Here is a 21765-nt window from a genome sequence, read left to right on the forward strand (position 1 = left end):
TTTTTTTTATTATTAATAAAACATAAAAATTGCAAGTAATGTCCAAATTTTTCTGTGGACCACCAACATTTTTTCAAGGACCTCCAAGGACCACTGGTTGATGACCACCACTTTACTCCCACACCCAAGCATTTGCACCCCAATTTGCAAACTGTCCACTTTCCATAAAAACACCAAGAAAATCGAACTAGAAAATGTATGACAGGGATTAGAGCCCCTAGGTATTTGTCGGTGCCTGGTGTCTATTTTCCCTGTAGGCAGCAAGCATTTGTGGAACGCCCACTGATCATGCAGCATCTAATTTCAAGATTGCTTAGAATGAAATAGGGCACATCTGTCAGCACCCTGTATAGCAGTGGTCCCCAACATTTTGGAGCTCGTAGACCACTAATCTCACGGACCCTGGACCATGCATGCACAGGGAGCTGTGTTTCACTCAAAGGGGAAGAAACTTACCCAAAGTGACATCATGCATGATGCCAGAACCCGAGTGGGTGGGTTGATAGTATATCAGAACCCGCCTGCCATACGTACATGTCCTTCTCCTGATCCCGCTGGGGGATGCACTGGCCAGAGCCTCGGCCCTCCTCTCAGATGTGGGCCGTGGACCCCTGCTGTATGAAATCCTGCAACCTCCCAGGGATATTTGACATCCCAGTTTTATCACAAGAGCCTGCCGGATTACCCTTCCATCTCTATTACCATTGTGAAAATCCTGGAAACCAATAAAAAAAAATGATTTTAAAAAAGACCAAAATTACAATTTACTATAAACCTCCACCCCTAAATCGGAATAACAATGTCTCTTTTCGTGTTATTTTTCTACTCCAGGGTCTAAATAAAATATCTAAATTGATTCTTCAGGCAACAAACACATATGTTCAATATAACTTGCGACCGTAAGAAAAAAACCCAAAGCTGTCAGCCAAAGTAAATTTATGTTTCAAATAAAGCTGTGTTGAAAAAAAAAATACGTAAAATTTGTAGGCGGGACCCGACGTGAAAGGATAATGGCAGTATTGGCCTATCCCGCAATGTGGGCGGTATCATTACTATTACCAGCTAAAGAGAGGTCAATAGGCGTGGCGTGGGCGTGCATAGGCGGGCGCGTTAGTAGACACACCTTTTAGATAAGTAAAGGAGGTTCATTAGTGTTCCCTGGTAATTAGTGAAACTGTAGTCAGGAAGTGTCGGCAGTCGCTATGGGGTCCAGGGCTTCGACTTTACTACGAGATGAGGAGATTGATGAAATAAAAAAGGAAACCGGCTGTAAGTGGCTAAGAACGATAAACCTGTATCGGTATTGTACGGGCCTGAAATTGTATAGGACGTGTTTCTGCTGGCTTAGTTATCAGATTTATGTTGCAGCCGGCGACTCTGCTCTATAATCTCTCCTTTGCTTTCATGTGACTTGTATATGTGCGTTTTGTGTGTCCCCAGCCATTAACTTTTACCTTCTGACTGGCCCTGATTATGTCTGTTGGATTGTCCTGTTTATGAGCTCATTAACTTGTAAATATCTGGTTTATTATTATTATCAGATGATAAAGCCAGTTGGTTTGTGTTTTGCCCTATCCAATTCTTTTCTGTGTTCACTTCCGGAGTTTTTATCATGGCAGCTGATGACCCTGGAATAATTGGCATGGATTATCTCCTGTATTCATGACCTGTAGAAGAATCTGCATTTCCCAGTTTATAACCAATATATGTGGGGAAGTTTATAAGTATCAGTTGTAAACATGTTAGGATATGACTGATGTACTGCTTTCTAGGTGAAAAAAAAAAACAACATGTAGGAAACATTAGATACCAACTGAAGGCTAAGGTTTGCTTTTTGCCTTTTTTTTTGAGCAACAAGGGGTTAAACGTTTTTTTTTTTTTCTCTCTCTCTCTCTCTTAGTTTCTCACAGCCAAATAACACGTTTATACAGCCGGTTCACAAGCCTTGATAAGGGAGAAAATGGGACCTTAAGGTAGGTACATGATGATTTCTGAAGTTTAATCTTAAAATGCTTTTTTGTATATGCAATAATTTGGCCTTCCCAACTGATGATTCTGTAGGTACACTTATAGTTATTTGATGATTCTCATCTCATACCTAGGTTTGGTTTACATGTCACTGTCTGTATGTCTTTCCTTTGTTTTGGATGGGTTTCCTTTTAGGAGTTTAAATGTATTGACTCTTAAATTGGACATTTTCAGCTTGGTCAGTTTTTTTCAGAAGTAGAGACTTTGTGATTTGTTCAAATTTCTTTATATTATCACCATTGGGTAAGTTTTTTTGTCAGCACATATAAGTAAAATAAAAATAATAAAAAGTAAAATAAAAAAGCAAATGCTTAACTTGCAGAGATGGGTTAGTGAATGACCATCGTTACTTATATAACAACTAGTTCATGGTTTTTGCATATTAAATAAGAGAGACTGGTTTCTATGAGAACCAAAGACCATTCCTAAAGCAAATTTCATACCTCATCTTTTTCAGTTCTATTAATTTCTGCTACTTGGTGGATTACTGTGCTGCGATTTAATTCACTCCTCCTGTCCCTATCTAGTGGCTATGAACATTCATAGTATGGCTTTGAATTTGGCACACTACAGGTCTGTATAATGCCCAGTCTCTCTCAAAACCCCCTTCATTGTTCTTCTCAGTCACTTTTAGCCAGGTTCACCACCTGGCACTTTTCAATAACCACCTGGCTGTTTTTGGTGCTGACTGAAGAGTTGGGTCACAATATAGAAGATGCTACCGCCTACAATTTCTTCACATCTCGTAAAAAAAAAATAAAAAATAAAAATCTGGGTTGAACACTACACCTAAAGTACATACGTGACCTGCCTAGTGAATATAACTTCATGGAGTCAGTTTATTCTGGATCGGTTAGCTGTATTTGGTTTGTGGTATTGTACTGTTCACATTCAGGCGAAGATGTGTTATATTGGTCAAAATATCTACAAAATGTTAGTTGCTGTTGCAGCAATGGTGTGCTGGAGTTTTCCTCAAGCCCATGCAGTGCAGAATGAGTGACCAGAAGCAATGAATCTATATTGATTTATGCATTAAAACCGGAAAGATTCACATCTTGGTAAACCCTAGTTGGACATCATGACTTTAAAGTGGGAATAGGTATTGTTCCTGGTGAACAGATTTATAAATGTGGAGAATAGTGGTACTATTACCTTGGCAATCAAAGTCTATTCACATGATTTATGTACTGATTACCACTTTCTCAAACCTTCTATCAGCTGTAACTTATGGTTTTCGCCACTTTCAAATTGCAAATGCTGTGTTTTTAAAAGTAGCACTTGCAACTTTTATTACTAAACGTGGCAGCTGTAAAAAGATTATTTTTGTAGCTTAAAGCCGCCTTCTACAAAATCTTAAATGTACATGGCTGAATAGTGTAAATTCATGTTCATCCACAAATCTCTCACACCTTAAAATTGTCTTTAAATTTGGAATAGATTGTGAATAGTCGATAGTCATATTTTGTCACTTGTTGCGAAGTGCTACTTTTGTTTTTTAAGGAGCTTACCTTAAGTGCTTTGGAGTGGAGGTTGACAAGGAAGCTTTTTGATGTGGTATTTGTTTTATAGCTGTCTGTATCTAGCAGGCAGGTTGAGTGTTATTATGCAGTCCATCTATATATTACAATATATTAGAGAACCCTTTACTTCCATATTTTCTGCCCTTCCTAAACATGCTTCAACAGCTTAGGGAAGGAAGTTGTTTTTTTATTCTAGCAGGAAGTTAAGGTCTAGAAGTTATTCTATATTTTCACATAGAATCTGATTGGTGGTATTGTTCTCATTATGGCACTGAGATGTGAGATTGGTAGGACACAAAAATTTCAAGGCTTTATGCAAGAAATATAGATGAATCCAACAAGTTTGAAGCTGAAATTTTATCCTCATAATTGTCGGATGTCTAGAGATTTATAGTAAAATGCCTATCCCGTCCAGATGAGGTAGGTGTTTATTTAGTGTTTAGTACTGCAAAATATATTGGTACTGTATTATAATATATTTACATGCTTTCCATTACTGTATTTTTATTATTATTACTTTTAATGACATGTTTCATTACCATATTGTTCAGTATATTAAAAAAATGCGCACAATAATTTACGAACAGAAAAATTATTTAAGATATACTACTTACAGATGGCAAGTGTTAAGATTCTTCAAGTTCTATATGTACCCTGAAAACTCTTTATTAACCCTGTGTGGGACATGACTGCAGGACACCCAACTTTCCAAACAAAGAGAAATGACTTAGATTTTTTGAATAACTATTAACAAGCATTTATGTAGCAGAATGGCCAGCTCTGCAAACAGTGTCAAAGATTCACATATTAAGGGGTAAATGAATAAATCATTTTATACAGCTTCAGTAACTTTACCAAAAATACTTGTTTATTCACTCTTAATTTGAATGTTTAGAGAGATGGGCACAAATACTTTAATGTACTTGAAAGGTATCAAGTAGAAATGGGTAAATGTACAGTGAGGAAAATAAGTATTTGATCCCCTGCTGATTTTGTACGTTTGCCCTCTGACAAAGAAATGACCAGTCTATAATTGTAATTTGAACCCAGTGTTCAAAAGTTAGAGCTTGATGTGCATTGTAATGAGTCAAATAGGTATTTGATCCCCCATCAACTAGCAAGATTTCGGGCTCCTAGATGTCTTCACTGTATGCAGGTAATAAGCTGAGATTAGGAGCACCCTCTGAAAAGGGAGTGCTCCTAATCCAAGCTTGTTACAATACCAGTACAAAAGACACCTGTCCACAGAAGCAATCAATCTATCCATCCATCAATCAATCAATCAGATTCCAAACTAGCCACCATGGCCAAGATCAAAGAGCTGTCTAAGGATGTCAGGGACAAGATTGTAGACCTACACAAGGCTGGACTGGGCTACAATACTATCGCCAAGCAGCTTGGTGAGAAGGTGACAAATGTTGGCACAATAATTTGCAAATGGAAGTAACACAAAATAACTCTCAATCTCCCTCGGTGTGGGACTCCATGCAAGATCTTACCTTGTGGAGTTGCAATGATCATAAGAACAGTGACAAAGTGGCCCAGAACTACATGGGGTGGAACTTGTCAATGATCTCAAGGCAGCTGGGACCATAGTCGCCAAGAAAACAATTAGTAACACACTGCGCTGAAGGCCTGAAATCTTGCAGAGCCCGCAAGGTCCCCCTCGTCAAGATAGCACATGTACAGGCCCGTCTGGGTGAAAAGTGTTGTGGTCAGATGAGACCAAAATTGAGCTCTTTGGCATTAACTAAACTTGCCCTGTTTTGGAGGAGGAGTAATGCTGCCTATGACCCAAGAACACCATCCCCACCGTCAAACATGGAGGCGGACACATTATGCTTTGGGTTTTTTTCTGCTAGGGGGACAGGACATCTTCACCGCATCAAAGGGACAATGAACAGGGCCATGTATTGTCAAATCTTGGGTGAGTACCTCCCTTCCTTCAGCCAGGGCATTGAACATTGGTTGTGGCTGGGTATTCCAGCATGATAATGACCCAAAACACACGGCCAAGGCAACAAAGGAGTGGCTCAAGAAGAAGCACATAAAGGTCCTGAAGTGGCCTAGCCAGTCTCCAGACTGGTTGATAGGGGATCAAATACTTATTTCACTCATTACAATGCACACCAAGCTCTGACTTTTGAGCTTTGGGTTTGTGAGGGTTCTTTTGTTGTTATTCTGTCACTCACCTACAATAAACCTACCATTACAATTGTAGACCGGTCATTTCCTTGTCAGAGGGCAAACATACAAAATCAGCAGGGGATCTCGTACTTCTTTCCCTTACTGTACTGTGAAGTACATCTGCCCTGTATTGTGTTTAAACTGCATAGCCCTGTACTCGTCATGTAATCCAGTAACTGTACTAGCTACTATTCATAAAACTTGCCTTCAGCTAACTTGGCACATCCCCTTTTTTTCCAGCTTTGTCCCTGTCTTCAATGAAACTTGTAAAAGTGCAAAAATTAAGTACATTGAAATCCCCATGCATTACAATGGGTTATTGTACACCGGGACGTTTCCTTGAGGCACGTTTATAACATTTATCTTAAACGTTGCTTGCAACATTTAGGAGATAAAATGCTGGGTTAACGCTGAAAAACACCAGTAAACGTTTCCATTGATTTCAATGAAATGTTTTTCAGCAGTTTCCCAAGTTTTTGAGCACTTCATATGCAAATTAGTTAAAAACGCCAGAAAACACAGCACTTTCAGCTTTGTCCCTGTCTTCAATGAAACGCATAAAAGTACAAAAGTTAAGTACATTGCAGTCCATAATCATGTACACAGAATTAACACCTTGAATGTAGTGCACTTCTCAGTAAATTTGCAACATTTTAAGTTCAAACACCCATTTGTTTGCGTAAAACTAATAAACAAGCCCCTTCACTTATGGTAAGGCTTAAGGTGCGTACACACTTCCAATTTTTATCGTTCCAATCGAACGACGAACGATCGATTGGGCAAAAAATCGTTCGTAAAAAAGTAACCAACGACGCGGACGAACGAGGAAAGTCGCTGGAAACGAACGACCGGACCGACGGATCGGATTGGACGACGATCGTTGAACATCGTTCGTGTGTACGGTCGTTCGTTGATCGTCCATGTTCAGAGCATGCGTGATGAACGAACGTCCGTTCACTTTCCTGTCGTGCACATAGTTCCTCTATCGCTTAAACGATCGTATCTATTGTGTGTACAATATCTACGAACGATCGTGTCGTTAACTCTATGTGCAGGATCGGTGCTATACGATCGTTCATATATATCGTGCATGAACGTTCGTCGTTCGTTTTCCAACGATAATAATTGGAAGTGTGTACGTAGCTTTATTCTACACTTTTATGGCCACTAGGTCATTTCAGGGGTGGGCGGGAGCACACTAGGCCTGTCCTAATGTCCCCGCCCACCACCAGGGAACTTTCCCTATTTACTGCGCCGCGGGAAGTATCAACGCCGGCCGCGGTAAATAGGGAAGCAACAGCAAGGAGGCGGCACCAGGGCTCTGGCTCCGGTAGTCCCTAACGCAGCCTAGCCGATCCGGCCGGCAACCCGCAGCTCCGGAGCCGCGGGTTGCCAGCCGGCATTAGGCCGGATCGAACTACTGGCTAGGCTGTATCTAGCCTAAGCCCTTCTTTGAAATCCCCATGCATTACAATGGGTTAATGTACACCAGGATGTTTCCTTGGGGCACATTTATGACATTTATCTTAAATGTTGCTTGCAACTTTAAAAAATTAAAACGCTGGGTTAACGCTGAAAAACGCTTCCATTGATTTCAATAGAATGTTTTTCAGCAGTTTCCCACTTTTTGAGCACTTCAAATGCAAGTTAGTTAAAAACAGCGGAAAACTCAGCATAGGAGTTTTCCACCATTTTAACGGCAAGCTTTAAAAGGCTAATAAAAGTGCATGAAAAAGTAAATAAACGCAATAAGAACGTTTACATGTGTGGGTTTTTTTTTTTTTTTTTTACCTGGCCTAAATTTACTGTAAATAGTTTAATAATATTAACCTTAAGCCAAGTTTATATCTGTGGGGTGTGGCACCACACACAATATTGCTGCTCTCTAACTCTTGTAACAACCATTGGTATAATGTCATCTATTTTAAATGGCACCCAAATGAACCTTGCCGACCGACCTGCGATTCATCACACAGTTTTATATGTTTTGTACATTAAAATACAAAGGTAAAAAAAGTGCCTTTGTTTGTTTCTTTTCATGCCTTTCCATGAAGTAAGCAGCCTTTTTTTAAATGAATGGGTTGCTTTATCTCACTGCACTACATTATTTGGCATTGTAGATGTGAACCCAGCCTTAATGTTTGCTATATAAAGAAGTTGTTGAAAGTGTTTTTAAACCGCATATATTTCCAAAATAAAATTTAATGTGGATTGTTAGTTTTAACATGTGTTGATCTGCATTGTTGCGCAAGGTTTAAGGAATACATTTGCAAAGACAATGTTCTCCCCAGCCCCTTTTAGCCAGATGCGCCACTCTGCAACTTTCAGCCGTTTTTTGGTGGTTACTAAAGTTACTAAATACAAGGGCCAACCCCCTCCTACAGCTTCTTCCCACACAGTTTAAAGCCGACCTATCACCAAAATGTTTACTGTACATTAAAAAAGTATTGTCTACCCTTTTATGTAAAGATAAAATTATTTTTTAATAAAACAGCAAAACTTCTGCTCTTCTGTCTTTATTTTTGTAATCTTGGGCATGTGCAAGAGTGTTTTCCTATATGGGAAATATATATCTTGCACAGTGGGCATTTCAGGCAAACAGAAGACAAAATAAAAAGGATGGTGGCCCCTGTTGCTTCCTCCAAAAGCATAAAAATTAATAAAAAAATCTTTATTTTAATACAGAATTATTATATTTTATAAACATAAAGTAAAAAAACCATGATATTTTTTTTTTTAGTTTAGCTCCACTCCACAATTAAAAAAAAAAAAAAAATAATAATTCTGTGGAGAATACTAAATGATCTGACAAGGGACAAAGTGTGTAAATATATATTATAAAAATGACCCCCTTTTTCCATATTAAGTGTTCTCAAAAAATCTTCTGAAATAATGTATACTACCTGAAATAATGAGATACCCTTTTGTTGTAAATTCAAATTTTGTTACATTACAAAATGTAGCATGAGATACCTGCCTAAACAGGCCCGTGCTGGATAGTGCATGTTTTTAATTGCTCACGACAAGTAACTATGTACAAAATGACAAACATTTTGTTCAAAACTTAATTGCCACCCGTGCCTCAATTTAGAGTTTAATTATTGTAAACCTTTCACTAAAAGGTATGTAATTGCCTTGAGAATGTTAAATGAAGTAAATATTTAACTTTTACGAGCTAGTGTGTTTAATTTTTGAAAACCTGTAAAATACACCCATACAACTGCCTCAGTCAATGTATTTGTTTTTGTATGTCATGTTTTATATGGACAAATTGATTGAATTATCCAATGGATCATTGATCCAAGACTAAATCTAACGGTGGATGGCTAGTTGTAGGAGAAAAGTTCGCCTAGAAAAACGTCAGAGACCTGGCATTTGTGTAAACAACCATTGAACTTTTTGCGGGTTCAAAAGATTAACTTGCAATTGCTACTGCCAAAACATAATGTAGTAGGACAATTTTAATCAATTCCACAGTTTTCCAAAAAGAGAAGTTTCATTAGACTTTGAAAAGGAAACAGATTTTATGCACATGCACGCTTTTGGGATATGTGATAGATTGGATGTTATGTATGTTAGATATCATGCTGTCCATAGTATGCTTTTGGTACTTTGCCCCATTACAGCATATAAAAGTAAATGTAAGACAGCAGTATTTTTCTTATGATGTACCATGTGTAGGTTTTAAGATATTCAAGAAATGTGACATTATATAAAAAATCCCTTCATTTACAATACACAATCACTTCATTTCAGGGGCTCAAAAGTAATTGGACAATTGACTCAAAGGCTATTTCATGGGCTGGTGTGAGCAATTACTTTGTTATGTCATTATCAATTAGGCAGATAAAAGGCCTGGAGTTAATTTGAGGGGGAGTGGTTGTATGTGGAAGATTTTGCTGTAAACAGACAACATGCGGTCAAAGGAGCTCTCCATGCCAGTGAAACAAGCCGTTCTAAAGCTGCAAAAACAGAAAAAACCCATCCGAGAAATTGCTACAATATTAGGAGTGACAAAAACTACAGTTTGGTACATCTTGAGAAAGAAACAAAGCACTAGTGAACTCGGTAACACCGAAACACAGAGGCAGAGCAATAAAAAGGAGGAAACCCAGCATCTGGTGATGTCCATGAGTTTAAGACTTTAGGCTGTCATTGCCAGCAAATTATTTTCAACCAAGTATTAGAAATAAACATTTTATTTTCAGCTTTTTAATTTGTCCAGTTACTTTTGACCCCCTGAAATGAAGTGATTGTGTTAAAAAAAAAAAAAGGCTTTACATTTTGTTTTCATTTAAAATTAGTTGTGGTAATGTACAGAACCAAAATTAGTTTTGTCAAACTAAAGTTTTGTCAAAATATTTATGGCCCTAACTGTATAATGGAGATACATTGTAGTTTTTTTTTTTTTTTCAATATCCATATACCTTATTTTAAATACAGCATTAAAGCATGTAATATTTTGAAAGGAGATGCTGTGACTTGTCAGCAGTTTTTTGCTGGGTATAGCAATTGTATACTTAAATGCCCATAGCCTGGCATCAAGTTTACTTTGTGTAATAAATAAATATATATATATATATATATATATTAACCTGGCTGATTTGCTACTCCTCCAGTGAGCTTTCACCAACAGTACCCTGTATTTCTGTATTCAACAGTGCTGTATACACCTTCCCACACTACTAAAACTGGTTTGGGAGACTGCCTATATGTGTGGTTGATTGCCTTTGTTAGTAGAACTGAGTGGCTAACAAGATGGAAGTGGCTTGTCTTTACTGAATTGTAAATTATATTATCAGAGTGGGGAGGTTAATGGAAATTCCTGTTTGATTCTGCTGTTTTTGGCTCCAGTAGTAATACGTTTGTTTTTCCATGTGTTTAGTATAACATTCAATATCTTAGTGTTCCAAAACAAACTGATAATGCACAATATACAGGGCTATTTGGCTAACACTCTGGCTGTTAGTAGGTGTGTACTGTATATTTGCTCAGTGCCTAAATGTTATTGTGCTTTGTCAGCTTAAGCCATTGCCTTTGTTGCCAACAAATGTGTTTTTGTTTTTTTTTTTTTTTGTTTTTTTAAGGACCGCAAACCTTTTTAAAATAGCACAGGTTTTCCAACAAGCTCTTTTCCCCCCCCCCCCCCCCCCCCCCCAATATGCAACCAGCACCTGATATGCAGTATCATACTAAGTTGGCACTCAACAATTCGAGAAGGGGCAGATATCTCACTGTTTATACCCATCTACGTGCAGCCTTGTTATAAAGCAGCTTTCAATTTTTATATCAGTTTAGGTATACTGCTAGGCTAGGTACACACATGCGATTATTGTCGTTAGAAAACGAATGATTAACGACCGATCAACAATAAATTACGTTTTTTTTGAATTATCAGATTGTGCACAATTCTGTATATGCTGAAATGATATGATCTTTCAAATATAATCCACCAATAATGTACACACACTAGATACGGTGGTTTAAACGATGCAGGAAGTGACCTGTACAGGAGAAAGTGTATCACAGAACAATCGACTATCCACTGAAAGACCGTACACCCAAGAGATCGCAAACGATTGTCACCCAATCAGATCCGCAGGGGATGTCGTTCGTTTCCAGCTACATTCCTTGTTTGTTGTTGTGCATCTTTTTGGTTAACGATTATCGGACGATCAGTTATTGTTCGTTGTAATAATTGCACGTGTGTACGTAGCCTTAGACCTGCAGTGAGTGACAACAGTACTAACTCAGTCCTGCATAGGTGCTATGTAACTCTACGACCCAAGAAACCCATTGTGTGTATGTATCATGGACAATTATAGTGTCTGTCCTGTGTTTTGTTGTTGTGTTTTTTATTTACCCCCCCCAGCAAGCAAACTAGGGCCAGAGACGTAGGAGGAAGTGCTGCTGCCAAGTAGAGTAGTAGAGTATTTGGTTTGATGGTAACTCCTGCACATAAATATGGCTGCCTTAACACAAGGGGTTGTAAAATACCACAATGGTGTAAGTGGGTCCTGAGGGTCAAGGTAAGGTCTACCAGTTTATTTAGGATTGGTTGTTTTACAGTCTGACAGTTATATCTTCAGTGGTTTTGTCTGAGTTTGATGGCATCTGTAAAATCAGTTTATATTGTTACTAAAATATTCTGTGTTATTTTCCCACCTCCAGAGAAATATTATCACTACCCTGGCCCCTAACACATACAGTTTCTTATATACACAATCCCTGTTTTCTTCTAGTTTCTTTTTGTAATAATAGCTGCACTTGTGAAATCCTGGTGAGATAACGAAAACCACTGATTTAGCAATCCATCATTAGAAAAGTTAATGATTAATATTAATAAGTCAGAGGATTGGTATATACAGGTCACCTTTGTGTACCCACTTTCACCACAGTAAAGTTCTCTGCAAGATCACTGTCTGTGTCCAAAAGCAGGAGAACAAATAATATGCTGCTGCCTGGACTTGGGTGATGATGTCCAATCAGCACATTAAAATTGAAGTGGAAAGGGTATATTTTTACTGTTTTGCACAACATCTATTTTTATAACAGGGCTAGTTCTGTGTATGCTATTCACTGAACTTTGAGAATGTATATTTTCATTTTATATTTTAATTTGTATTTTAGTTTTGAAACCATTTTCAAGGAAAAAACAGTCAGTAATAGATCCAAACTTTTTATTTTCCTTCTTCAAAACAACATTGTATAAAATGTTTTATGGTCTCTGATCATTGCATCTCCCTTCCTTAATGACCTTGTTGCCAATACATATGTACATTTAATGTATTTTGAGGCATGTTTATTACCTGTAAAAGCCACCCTTGTATAGGCATTGAAAAGCCCTAAGCCATAATTTCCATGGTAAAGAGAAACACCTTCACAACAGCCAACCAAGTAAACAACTCCAGGAAGCAGGCATATCGATATCCAAGTCTACCATAAAGAGAAGACTGCATGAAAGTAAATACAGAGGGTGCACTGCAAGGTGCAAGCCACTCATAAGCCTCAAGAATAGAAAGACTAGATTCGACTTTGCTCAAAAACATCTAAAAAAGCCAGCACAGTTCTGGAAAAACATTCTTTAGACAGATGAAACCAAGATCAACCTTTACTAGAATGATGGCAGGAAAAAAGTATGGAGAAGGCGTGGAATAGCTCATGATACAAAGCATACCACATCATCTGTAAAACATGGTGGAGGCAGTGTGATGGCTTGGGTGTGCATGGCTGCCAGTGGCACTGGGACACTAGTGTTTATCCATGATGTGACACAGGACAGAAGCAGCCAAATGATTTCTGAGGTGTTCAGAGACATACTGTCTGCTGAAATCCAGCTAAATGCAGTCAAATTGATTTGGCGTTTCATAATACAGATGGACAATGACCCAAAACATACAGCCAAAGCAACCCAAGAGTTTATTAAAGCAGAAGAAGTTGAATATTCTTGAATGGCCAAGTCGGTCACCTGATCTAAACCCAATTGAGCATGCATTTCACTTGTTGACTAAACTTCGGAAAGAAGGGCCCACAAACAAACAGCAAATGAAAGATGCTGCAGTGAAGGCCTGGGAGAGCATTAAAAAGGAGGAAACCCAGCATCTGGTGATGTCTGAGTTCAAGACTACAGGCTGTCATTGCCAGCAAAGGGTTTTCAACCAAGTATTAGAAATGAACATTTTAATTTGTCCAACTACTTTTGAGCCCCTGAAATGAAGTGATTGTGTAAATGAAAAAATAAGTCTGCAGTTCAACCGCATCTGAGTTGTTTCATTTAAAATTAATTGTGGTAATGTACATAACCAAACGTTGTCCCTGTCCAAATATTTATGAACCTAACTGTATATTCTCCTCATGTAAAATTGACATAATTTGGCATTCCCCTCAACAATTGTCTTTTATCCCCTTTGAGGGATAGTTAATGAATAACGGTTTTGTAAAGCTCTGCATATGTAAATACAGGTTGACATTCAATAATCTGGATCCTTCAGTTTTCCTGCATGGATTTCAAAGCGCATTTTCAAACATACACTGTTTTCAGGAGGCACTGTTTATGTTTTGATGGTGCTGTACTCTAGAATCAGCTGTCAGGTCCTGCTTTTCCTCCATAAAATGAAGCTGTTCCTGCTGCTGAGGACGCTATTACTGTCAGTCATGAAGATGATCATCCTGACAGCCTTTCTGCTATTTAGCTTCTTTTCGGGGGTAAAGTAATGATTAAAATTCTGAGGCACTATTTTGTTTAGTTGAACTAAAATTCTGTAAAGCTTTTATTTAGTTGATGAACATTAACATTTTATTTGCTTTTCCTTTAGTGTCATTACATTTAGTGTCATTTCATTTTAATATGTACAACATACAGAAACCTTCAAACTTCCGTACCTTCAAAAATCCGGCACTCCTCAGGTCCGGAGGTTTCCGGATTTTTGAATGCCAACCTGTACAAGATAGTATTTATGTCCCAGGATCTGATCCTCAATTGGAACATTTTAGGTGTAACTGGTTGTCTTGTGGCCTTAGACAGGGCGCTGGATAATCTTCTGCTTTGTGCCTTAAGTATAGGAACTATTTATTTTCTTCAGCTTTATTACATGTAAGTAAGTAAATGAGTAACTTTTTTACTAGCATATTATCAGCTTGAATTTAGATTCCTTATTAAAGGAATTCTTTAAAAATTCTATACTAACTTGGCGTGCATGTGTGTTCAGCGGTTAAAACATTTAAGAATAGATTACAATTTCCAAATCTTTGCCAGTTTCAATTGATTTGTATTACCTGCCTAACCCTTTATGCCTTTTGATGTGGTTTATCTACCTGGCCTTTTTATTAAACTATTAAGTTAGAATTATTGTAAAGAACTGCCCTTTGCACAGCTAAATATGCTCAAGATAAACTCTGTGAAACTGGTATGTGACGCAACGCAGAGTAAAAAAAAAAAAAAAAATTTTTTTTTTTTTTTTTAAGTAGTCTGCTTTTTTTTATGGGACTTTAGTTTCACTTTAAATAAAATTTTGTTATCAGGCAGCTGCTCTGTGATCTGCAATATCTATTCTTTCCTGCCTGATCGCTTCCCAGCTGTTAGACTTCACTTAGCTGCACATGGGTACAGCCTTTATTTCCAGGGATCTCTGATAATCCAGGGTTCCCTTTTATTACAAAAAAATGTTCGGCTTGATGTTGTGTGATATTTAGGGGAGCTATAACTGGTACAGTACATAGTCATACTATCCAAAACAAAGCCTTTATTTAAACTAAAAAATTAAGCTTTCTCCGGCATACAGGAAATAAAACTTTGCTTCTCTTCTGCAGAAATGGTAACCGCAAATACAAGTTTCAGGCAGCAAAACAAAATTCCAAACTGACAAAAAGGCATTCTTGATCTATTCCCAAAACTCTTGGGTTTGTCCCTTCAGGTAACGCAGTGCTTTCTGCTGTGGCCCAGAGTCTTGGATCCAAACTGCAATAGTACCACACCTATATACTTACATCCACTAAAGTAACACACGCTTCCACAATATAAAGCCCCACCTTTCAGCACCATTAACTTCTAGGTCCTGTCTGGCAAGTTCTGGGGTGGAATGAAAAGGCACATTCAACCTTCCTTTTTGTTCCAGAACCATGAACCCTGGAATTTTTCTTTTCATGCTGTAGCCTGTTAACAACTTGTTAGTTAGTTAGTCAGTAACCTGCCAAAACCCACACACTTTGAAGTATTAAACATGAATATTTAAAATAAACCAATGAAATGTATATTCTGTAAATTTTCCTGGAGCATGTCATTCATCTCGGGTTTATTTCTTTATTTATTTTAAATAGCCGTGAAGATTTTCAGAGAATACCAGAATTGGCAATAAACCCCCTGGGTGACCGAATAATTAATGCATTTTTCCCTGAGGGGTAAGTTTTAGTCTCTTTGCATTTTTACTTATCTGTCTCTTACATTTGTTTTCAAGCAAAGTCATGTGTCCAATTCCAATGCTAACCCCCAACAACTGACTGTGTTAATGGTTAGAACTTCATTGTTTATTTTTTTAATGATTTGTTTTTTTTTTTTTATCTAGGGCAGCTTTCCCTAACTTGTTGGTTCCCATGAATCTAGGCATTTAGTAAAACACACAGGTTTTCCTACTGTATGTACTTGTAAGGGTAGTATCTTACCTGAAGTTTCTCTTTAATGTTAACCAAAATCAAGGAAGAATCTAAAGCGTTACAAATAGGACATCACTAGCTATACACCAAAAATGGATGGCATGGAGGCAAGAGAATCACCTAGAAAAGTTTAAAATTCTCAAACCTACATGCATCTCAACCCCGGTTCCGAAAATTCCTACTCAGTTGGGAACACATAGCTTCAGCTGAATTTTATTGCAGCACATTGCACAAGATACCATGCATTGCAATGCGCATGCATCTTGGAGGTGCATTGGTATGGCATCATAGCACAGTGGTATAAATGGTGTTCTTACAGTTTTCTAGCTGCTAGCACTCTCTGATCAGGACATGTCTTCCTACCCTGACCCACAAGGTGACTTTTTCCTTGGGGCCATTTTTTTCTTTGTGTGTGTGTGTGTCCTGTTGATTTTCTTTTTTTTTTTTTGTTTCTTTTTTCCTTAACCCACTATGCTTTGTCTTTAGAGAAGACCAAGTAAATTTCCGTGGTTTTATGAGGACACTAGCTCACTTCAGGCCAATTGAAGATAATGAGAAATCCAAAGACTCCAGTAACCCAGAGCCTCTCAACAGCAGAAGCAACAAACTCTTGTGTAAGAACCATAAGTTGACTATTTAGTGTTCTTTTACTTCTCTGAAATACATTTTTTTTGATAATAATAATAAAAAAACTAGACAAATTTCGAGTATTACAGAATTTTTTTCCCCTTAAAATTAAAAATGCATCCTTCCCTTTGCTGGAATAGAATTTGGAATAAGTGCAGGGAGATCATTTTGGAGAGTTCACAACCTGTAAGAAGCCAGGGTCTGACCTAACCCATTAGGTTTTTTTTGTTTTTTTGTTTTTTTTTGTTTTTTTAATACGCTGACTTCTTTACAGAAAAGATTACATTCAGATATAACAAACTGCTTATATTTTTGTGATTCTTCTGCCCTTAATCACAGTTTATGTAATTATTTCATTCTTTGAGCTTAAACTCTTTTATTTATAAAAAAAAATTCAATAATAAATTGCAAGTAGGCAGGCAAATCCCTTCTGCAATAGAAAAAAACTCCCAGTGAGCACACCCCACTTAAAGCCAAATTATTTATACTTGTTCTTTTATAACTTTAAATTTTAGGTTTTCTTGCATTGTAGTGTGCATGGTTTTAATTGCACCAAATTTTATTTAATACGTTTCCAAAGAATGTATTAAAGAATTTCCAAATCATAATCCATAAATGTGTGTTTATATGCATGCTTTATACATATATAGTTTGTTGCTAAATGCAATAAAATGTTCAAATGTTTCTGGCCTCTATAGGCAAAAGCTAAACATAACACTGTCTCCTATGCTGTTGAGAAGATTGGACTTTCCAATTCACTGTGTATCTGCACCAAGCTGAAAACTTGGGGGGGATTGATCTGTATGGCAAACTAACTTATGAAAGATGTGCTTTGACTATACTGTTCCCTTGGAGCAGATAGTAAGCAATTCTGGAGATAACAATAAATAACCTTCTGATGCAGGTAATGCTTTTCGTTGCACAGGCCACCAAGTTCAATATTTTTAATGCAAAGAGAAATAATTCTAAAACTGAAAAAATAGTATATGTTAAAACAACAATTAAATAAAATATTGTTGTTTTTCTTTTATCAGTTGCTTTTAGATTATATGACCTTGACAAAGATGACAAAATCTCAAGGGATGAGCTTTTACAGGTAAGGCTTCTATCCAGGATTAGGTGGAGTACTGTAAACATTTAATACAGTGGCACAGGTGTTCAAATTTTCCTCATTTTCAGGGTACAAAGACAATCCTAATTAACAGTCCTTCTAATCCCTCAAAATAATTAGTTTTTCCATTCCTGCATCATTCATTCCACAACATTCTTTTACTATAATTTCTCTTTCTGAATGAAGTGTGTGTGTGTGTGCGTGTGTGTGTGTGTTTTTTTTCCCCTTCATACAAAGCTTTGGTCTTTATGTCTATATTATACAATCTTGGAGATAGAAGTAAATCCATTGGAAATGCTACTTTGTACTGTGTAGAACTGCCTAGTTTTCTTTTGAAAGAGTTCTTCATTTGCTCTGTTTGTTTTCCCCAACTTCTAAACGATCTATTGTAGGAATACTTACCACAGCACTAGTGCTAAACCTTAAAATTTCAGCTAAAAGCTCCCAGGTCAGTGGATCGTGTATGCTCCTTCTTGTTTATTAGTATGCATAAGCAATAAGACTCTGGTGACTTTGTGTCTAAATATTTATACCTATACTTTAATTTTTTGATGGTGTCATGCTACTCTGGCTGCTACCTTGAGTGCATGTCTTGAGTGTCTGTCTTCAATTTTATTTGTTGGACAAATCTCAGAACGTTTCCCGTTTCCGTTATCTCCACTCTTCTTTGGGTGATTCATGTTTTGCAGCACTTTTTTTTCCTAAACATATGTGATCTTGTCTAGGGGCTTATGCTATTAGGCTACTAGATCTTTGGGTTCCAAGCCATAATGCTTTTTACTTTTTTTTTTTTTTTCCTTCTTGCTTTTGGCAGGTCCTGCGAATGATGGTGGGAGTTAACATTTCTGATGAACAGCTGGGAAGCATTGCTGACCGTACTATTCAAGAAGCAGACCAAGATGGAGACTGTGCTATTTCTTTTTCTGAATTTGTAAAGGTAGGAATCAAATTGTCAATTTCAGGGACCACCCACACTCTGCTGCAAATGTATTTACAGTTGAAAAGGAGTATTTGGGAGTAAAATTGAGCCTGTGATAGAACACTGTGGTCAGCGCAAAGTCTGAAATGGCCCCTAAGAAGCCTAATACTTGAGCTTCTTATTATTTGAGACGTGTTTACTACTGGCAGGGTATAAGAGTTTGTGGGGAATTTTACATATTTACTAAGGACACTTATAATCATATATTAATGTAAACCCCAAAACATTTTTGAAATAGCTGAACAACAGATTATTTTTAGCTCTACTTGCCTATTGGTAGTAGATTAATATTTTGTAATATTGCAATGTTACAAATTCTTCACTGACAAAAAATATGATTACTTTCAAAACATCAGGACCCTCAAGATGTCCTTGCTAAAAAAGCAAAACTATGACTATCACTTGTGGTCACCATAGTATAAAAAAAAAAAAAGATACTCGTCCTTGGGTCTTAGCAGTATTAGAGTAACATTAGTTATCAATTAATACACATTGTTTGGATGGTAAATACGGAAAGGTTTAAGTAGGTAAAAATACTCTTTATTGATTGACCTGGGTTATTAAAGTTGCTTGCTTTTGACAGGAATTACATCCCTTTACCAGTCTTAATGAAAATAAATCTTATGATTTAGTATTCTTATACAATTGTTTAAATTATGTTTAAACTGGGCCAATTAAAGGGAGGGTAGGGGGGAAAGAGTTGGATATAGATAATTTATATATTTTTTTACCCTATTAATTATGCTGGTACCACTTTAGACACTTAATAAAATTTTTCACACATTTGTAGTTTGTACAAATTTCTGAGGTCTGCATTTCAGCTGTTTATGTATATAGTCATCCTATTGTTGGCTCCTAGAACCCACATATGCATGGTATTCTGTAAATGCCTTTTCAGCTGATTGGATTATATAGTATGTTTTTAACAGTAAGGCTGGGTACACACGTGCAATAATTGTTGCTGGAAAGGCTCTTTCATGACAAAACAATTGCAGATGCAAGCTGTGGTTCGGTTCCACCAGGCAATTATCAGACGAGAATCATCAGACGTGTGTAGGTGGCCCTACATAGGGAGAGCACATTTGCCCTGTGTTTATGGCTGTGTAGAATCTCCTAATAATGTACACAATGTGTACTCAACCTTTGAGTATTGTTGTATAAAGTATAACGGTGACCTCCCTGGTCAATAGTGAACTAGGGGAAATAGAAAGAGTGGGCCACAGCACAATCATGAGAGATCTGTTTGTTTTTGATTTCCAGGTTCTCGAGAAGGTAGATGTTGAGCAGAAAATGAGCATCAGGTTTCTTCACTGACAACCTGAACTGCAGCGCTAGAAAAGTCATCATGATCACAGAGCATTGTGTGCTTTACATCTCAAAAAGTGACCTTCAGAAGACACCAACCCAAACAATATCTGTATCACACTACTGCCGATAACTTGTAGATATATTTATATTTCCAACCTGAAGCTTGTTCCTGATGGATACTAAAAAATGTCATGTTTCAACTATGACTGATATATAGCTTTATATTGCATGTATTCAATCAGAAGCTACTGCAGAAAATGGTGTCATATGATTCTTTTACCAAGTCATAGAATGAAATTTGATGAAACAGGCTGTTTTTATATTTGAGTTGTATAATTATCTTTGAAAATGTGAAATGTGTTTTAAGCAGAAAAATACTAAAGAAAATGATTAAATACAAGAAATCGGTAGTGTTTATTTAGTATGCATAATGTTCTTTCATTTTTTTTTTTTAACTGGGCATCTGTGGTTTGCAAATTATTAGCTAATAAAAAGAACAAGAATAAAGGGGTTCAAAGGCCATAGACTTTAAGATCCCCAAACCTAAAATGTTCAATTCTCCAAAAGAGTATTGGAGATGCAGAAATGAAGGGTAATTCACATAATTACATTAATGTCCTCCGATTCTGGAGACCTGAAATAGTAATTTACTTTATATATGGTAAAAGCAACTTAGGCCATATACATTGCCTGTTGTTGTAACGCTTTTGGTACAGAAATCTAGACATCAGTGTAACGCCCAGGAGGTTAAAGGAAATTGTTAGCAGGAAAGCATCAATATCTTTACCAGATGTGATATAAGGGTGTTCTCTTTACCTGACAGGTGAATCGAGGACATGGCAGCCTAACAGCTGTTCAAATGTACATTTTTTTTTTTTTATATTTTTATATTTATATTTTGTCAAATATATTCTTTATTAAACTTTTTGGGTATACACAAATACAACATGCAAATATACCTAGTAAAGAGAAAAACAAAGAGTGTGAATTGTGAAAAAATTGCAAATAGAGCTAGTGCAGGGCCTGGAGATTACAATGCCACTCATAGAGCAGGAGAAACCAGGACCACAACTTGTGAGAGTTTGATCAGCAGTAACCTTAATAAAAAAAAAAGGGGGGGGGGGCCTTGAAAGACCTCAGTAAGGAGCTGAGAGGAATCTTTGAACCAGTCCCAGGCAGCCTAAGTCAATTTAAATTGTTCAAATCTATCATCATCCGCAATCATTTGTTCAATATGTCTAAATTTCTCCAATTCAGTCAGCCATTCCTTAATGGAAGGGATTGCCGTCTGTTTCCAATATCTGGGGATAAGAACCCTAGCTGCAGTAAGGAAATGGTGAAGCACACTCTTTTTGATATTCTTGATCGAACCCCGGACAATAGATAGTAGAGCAACCTTTGGGTTGTTGGGCATATGGGAGCCCTAACACTCAAAAAAAATAGCTGAATTATTGTATCCCAAAATCGACATATTGTAGGACATCCCCACCACGTATGTAACATGGACCCCCTAGCAGTAAAACAGTGCCAGCAGGTATCTGGATTCTCAGGAGAAATACAATGGTGATCAACTGGACATAAATACTACCTGGACAGAATCTTGTAATTGGTTTCCTGGGCTTTGCAAGTAAGAGTCAATTTATGTGTGTGAGTGAAAGATTTCTCCCGTTCTTCTGCAGTTAGGGTCACCCCTAGGTCAGATTCCCAATATCTAATAAATGTTGGAGCATTGGGGGCCATAGCCTGATTAGGAAGAGTATATAACAGAGATACAACATGGGTAGGGCAATTGGGGGACCTCTCTCCTCAAAACCTGTTAGGCTTTTAAGTAACACGGATATATCCAAGAATGAAGA

At 37.2% G+C, this 21765-nt stretch overlaps 1 protein-coding gene across 1 annotated transcript; it reads left to right on the forward strand.

Moving 5' to 3' along the window:
• The first annotated feature begins 1104 nt into the window (after nt 1-1104).
• Nucleotides 1105-20313, forward strand: CHP1 (calcineurin like EF-hand protein 1). The gene is made up of 7 exons (XM_072427598.1): nt 1105-1269; nt 1901-1973; nt 15552-15632; nt 16371-16498; nt 17546-17607; nt 18437-18559; nt 19862-20313. The coding sequence occupies exons 1-7, from the start codon at nt 1203-1205 to the stop codon at nt 19913-19915; spliced, it is 588 nt and encodes a 195-aa protein (XP_072283699.1). The 5' UTR covers nt 1105-1202; the 3' UTR covers nt 19916-20313.
• The last annotated feature ends 1452 nt before the right edge of the window (nt 20314-21765 follow it).

This window comes from Pyxicephalus adspersus, chromosome 12 (genome assembly GCF_032062135.1).
Source record: "Pyxicephalus adspersus chromosome 12, UCB_Pads_2.0, whole genome shotgun sequence".
Lineage (NCBI taxonomy): Eukaryota > Metazoa > Chordata > Amphibia > Anura > Pyxicephalidae > Pyxicephalus > Pyxicephalus adspersus.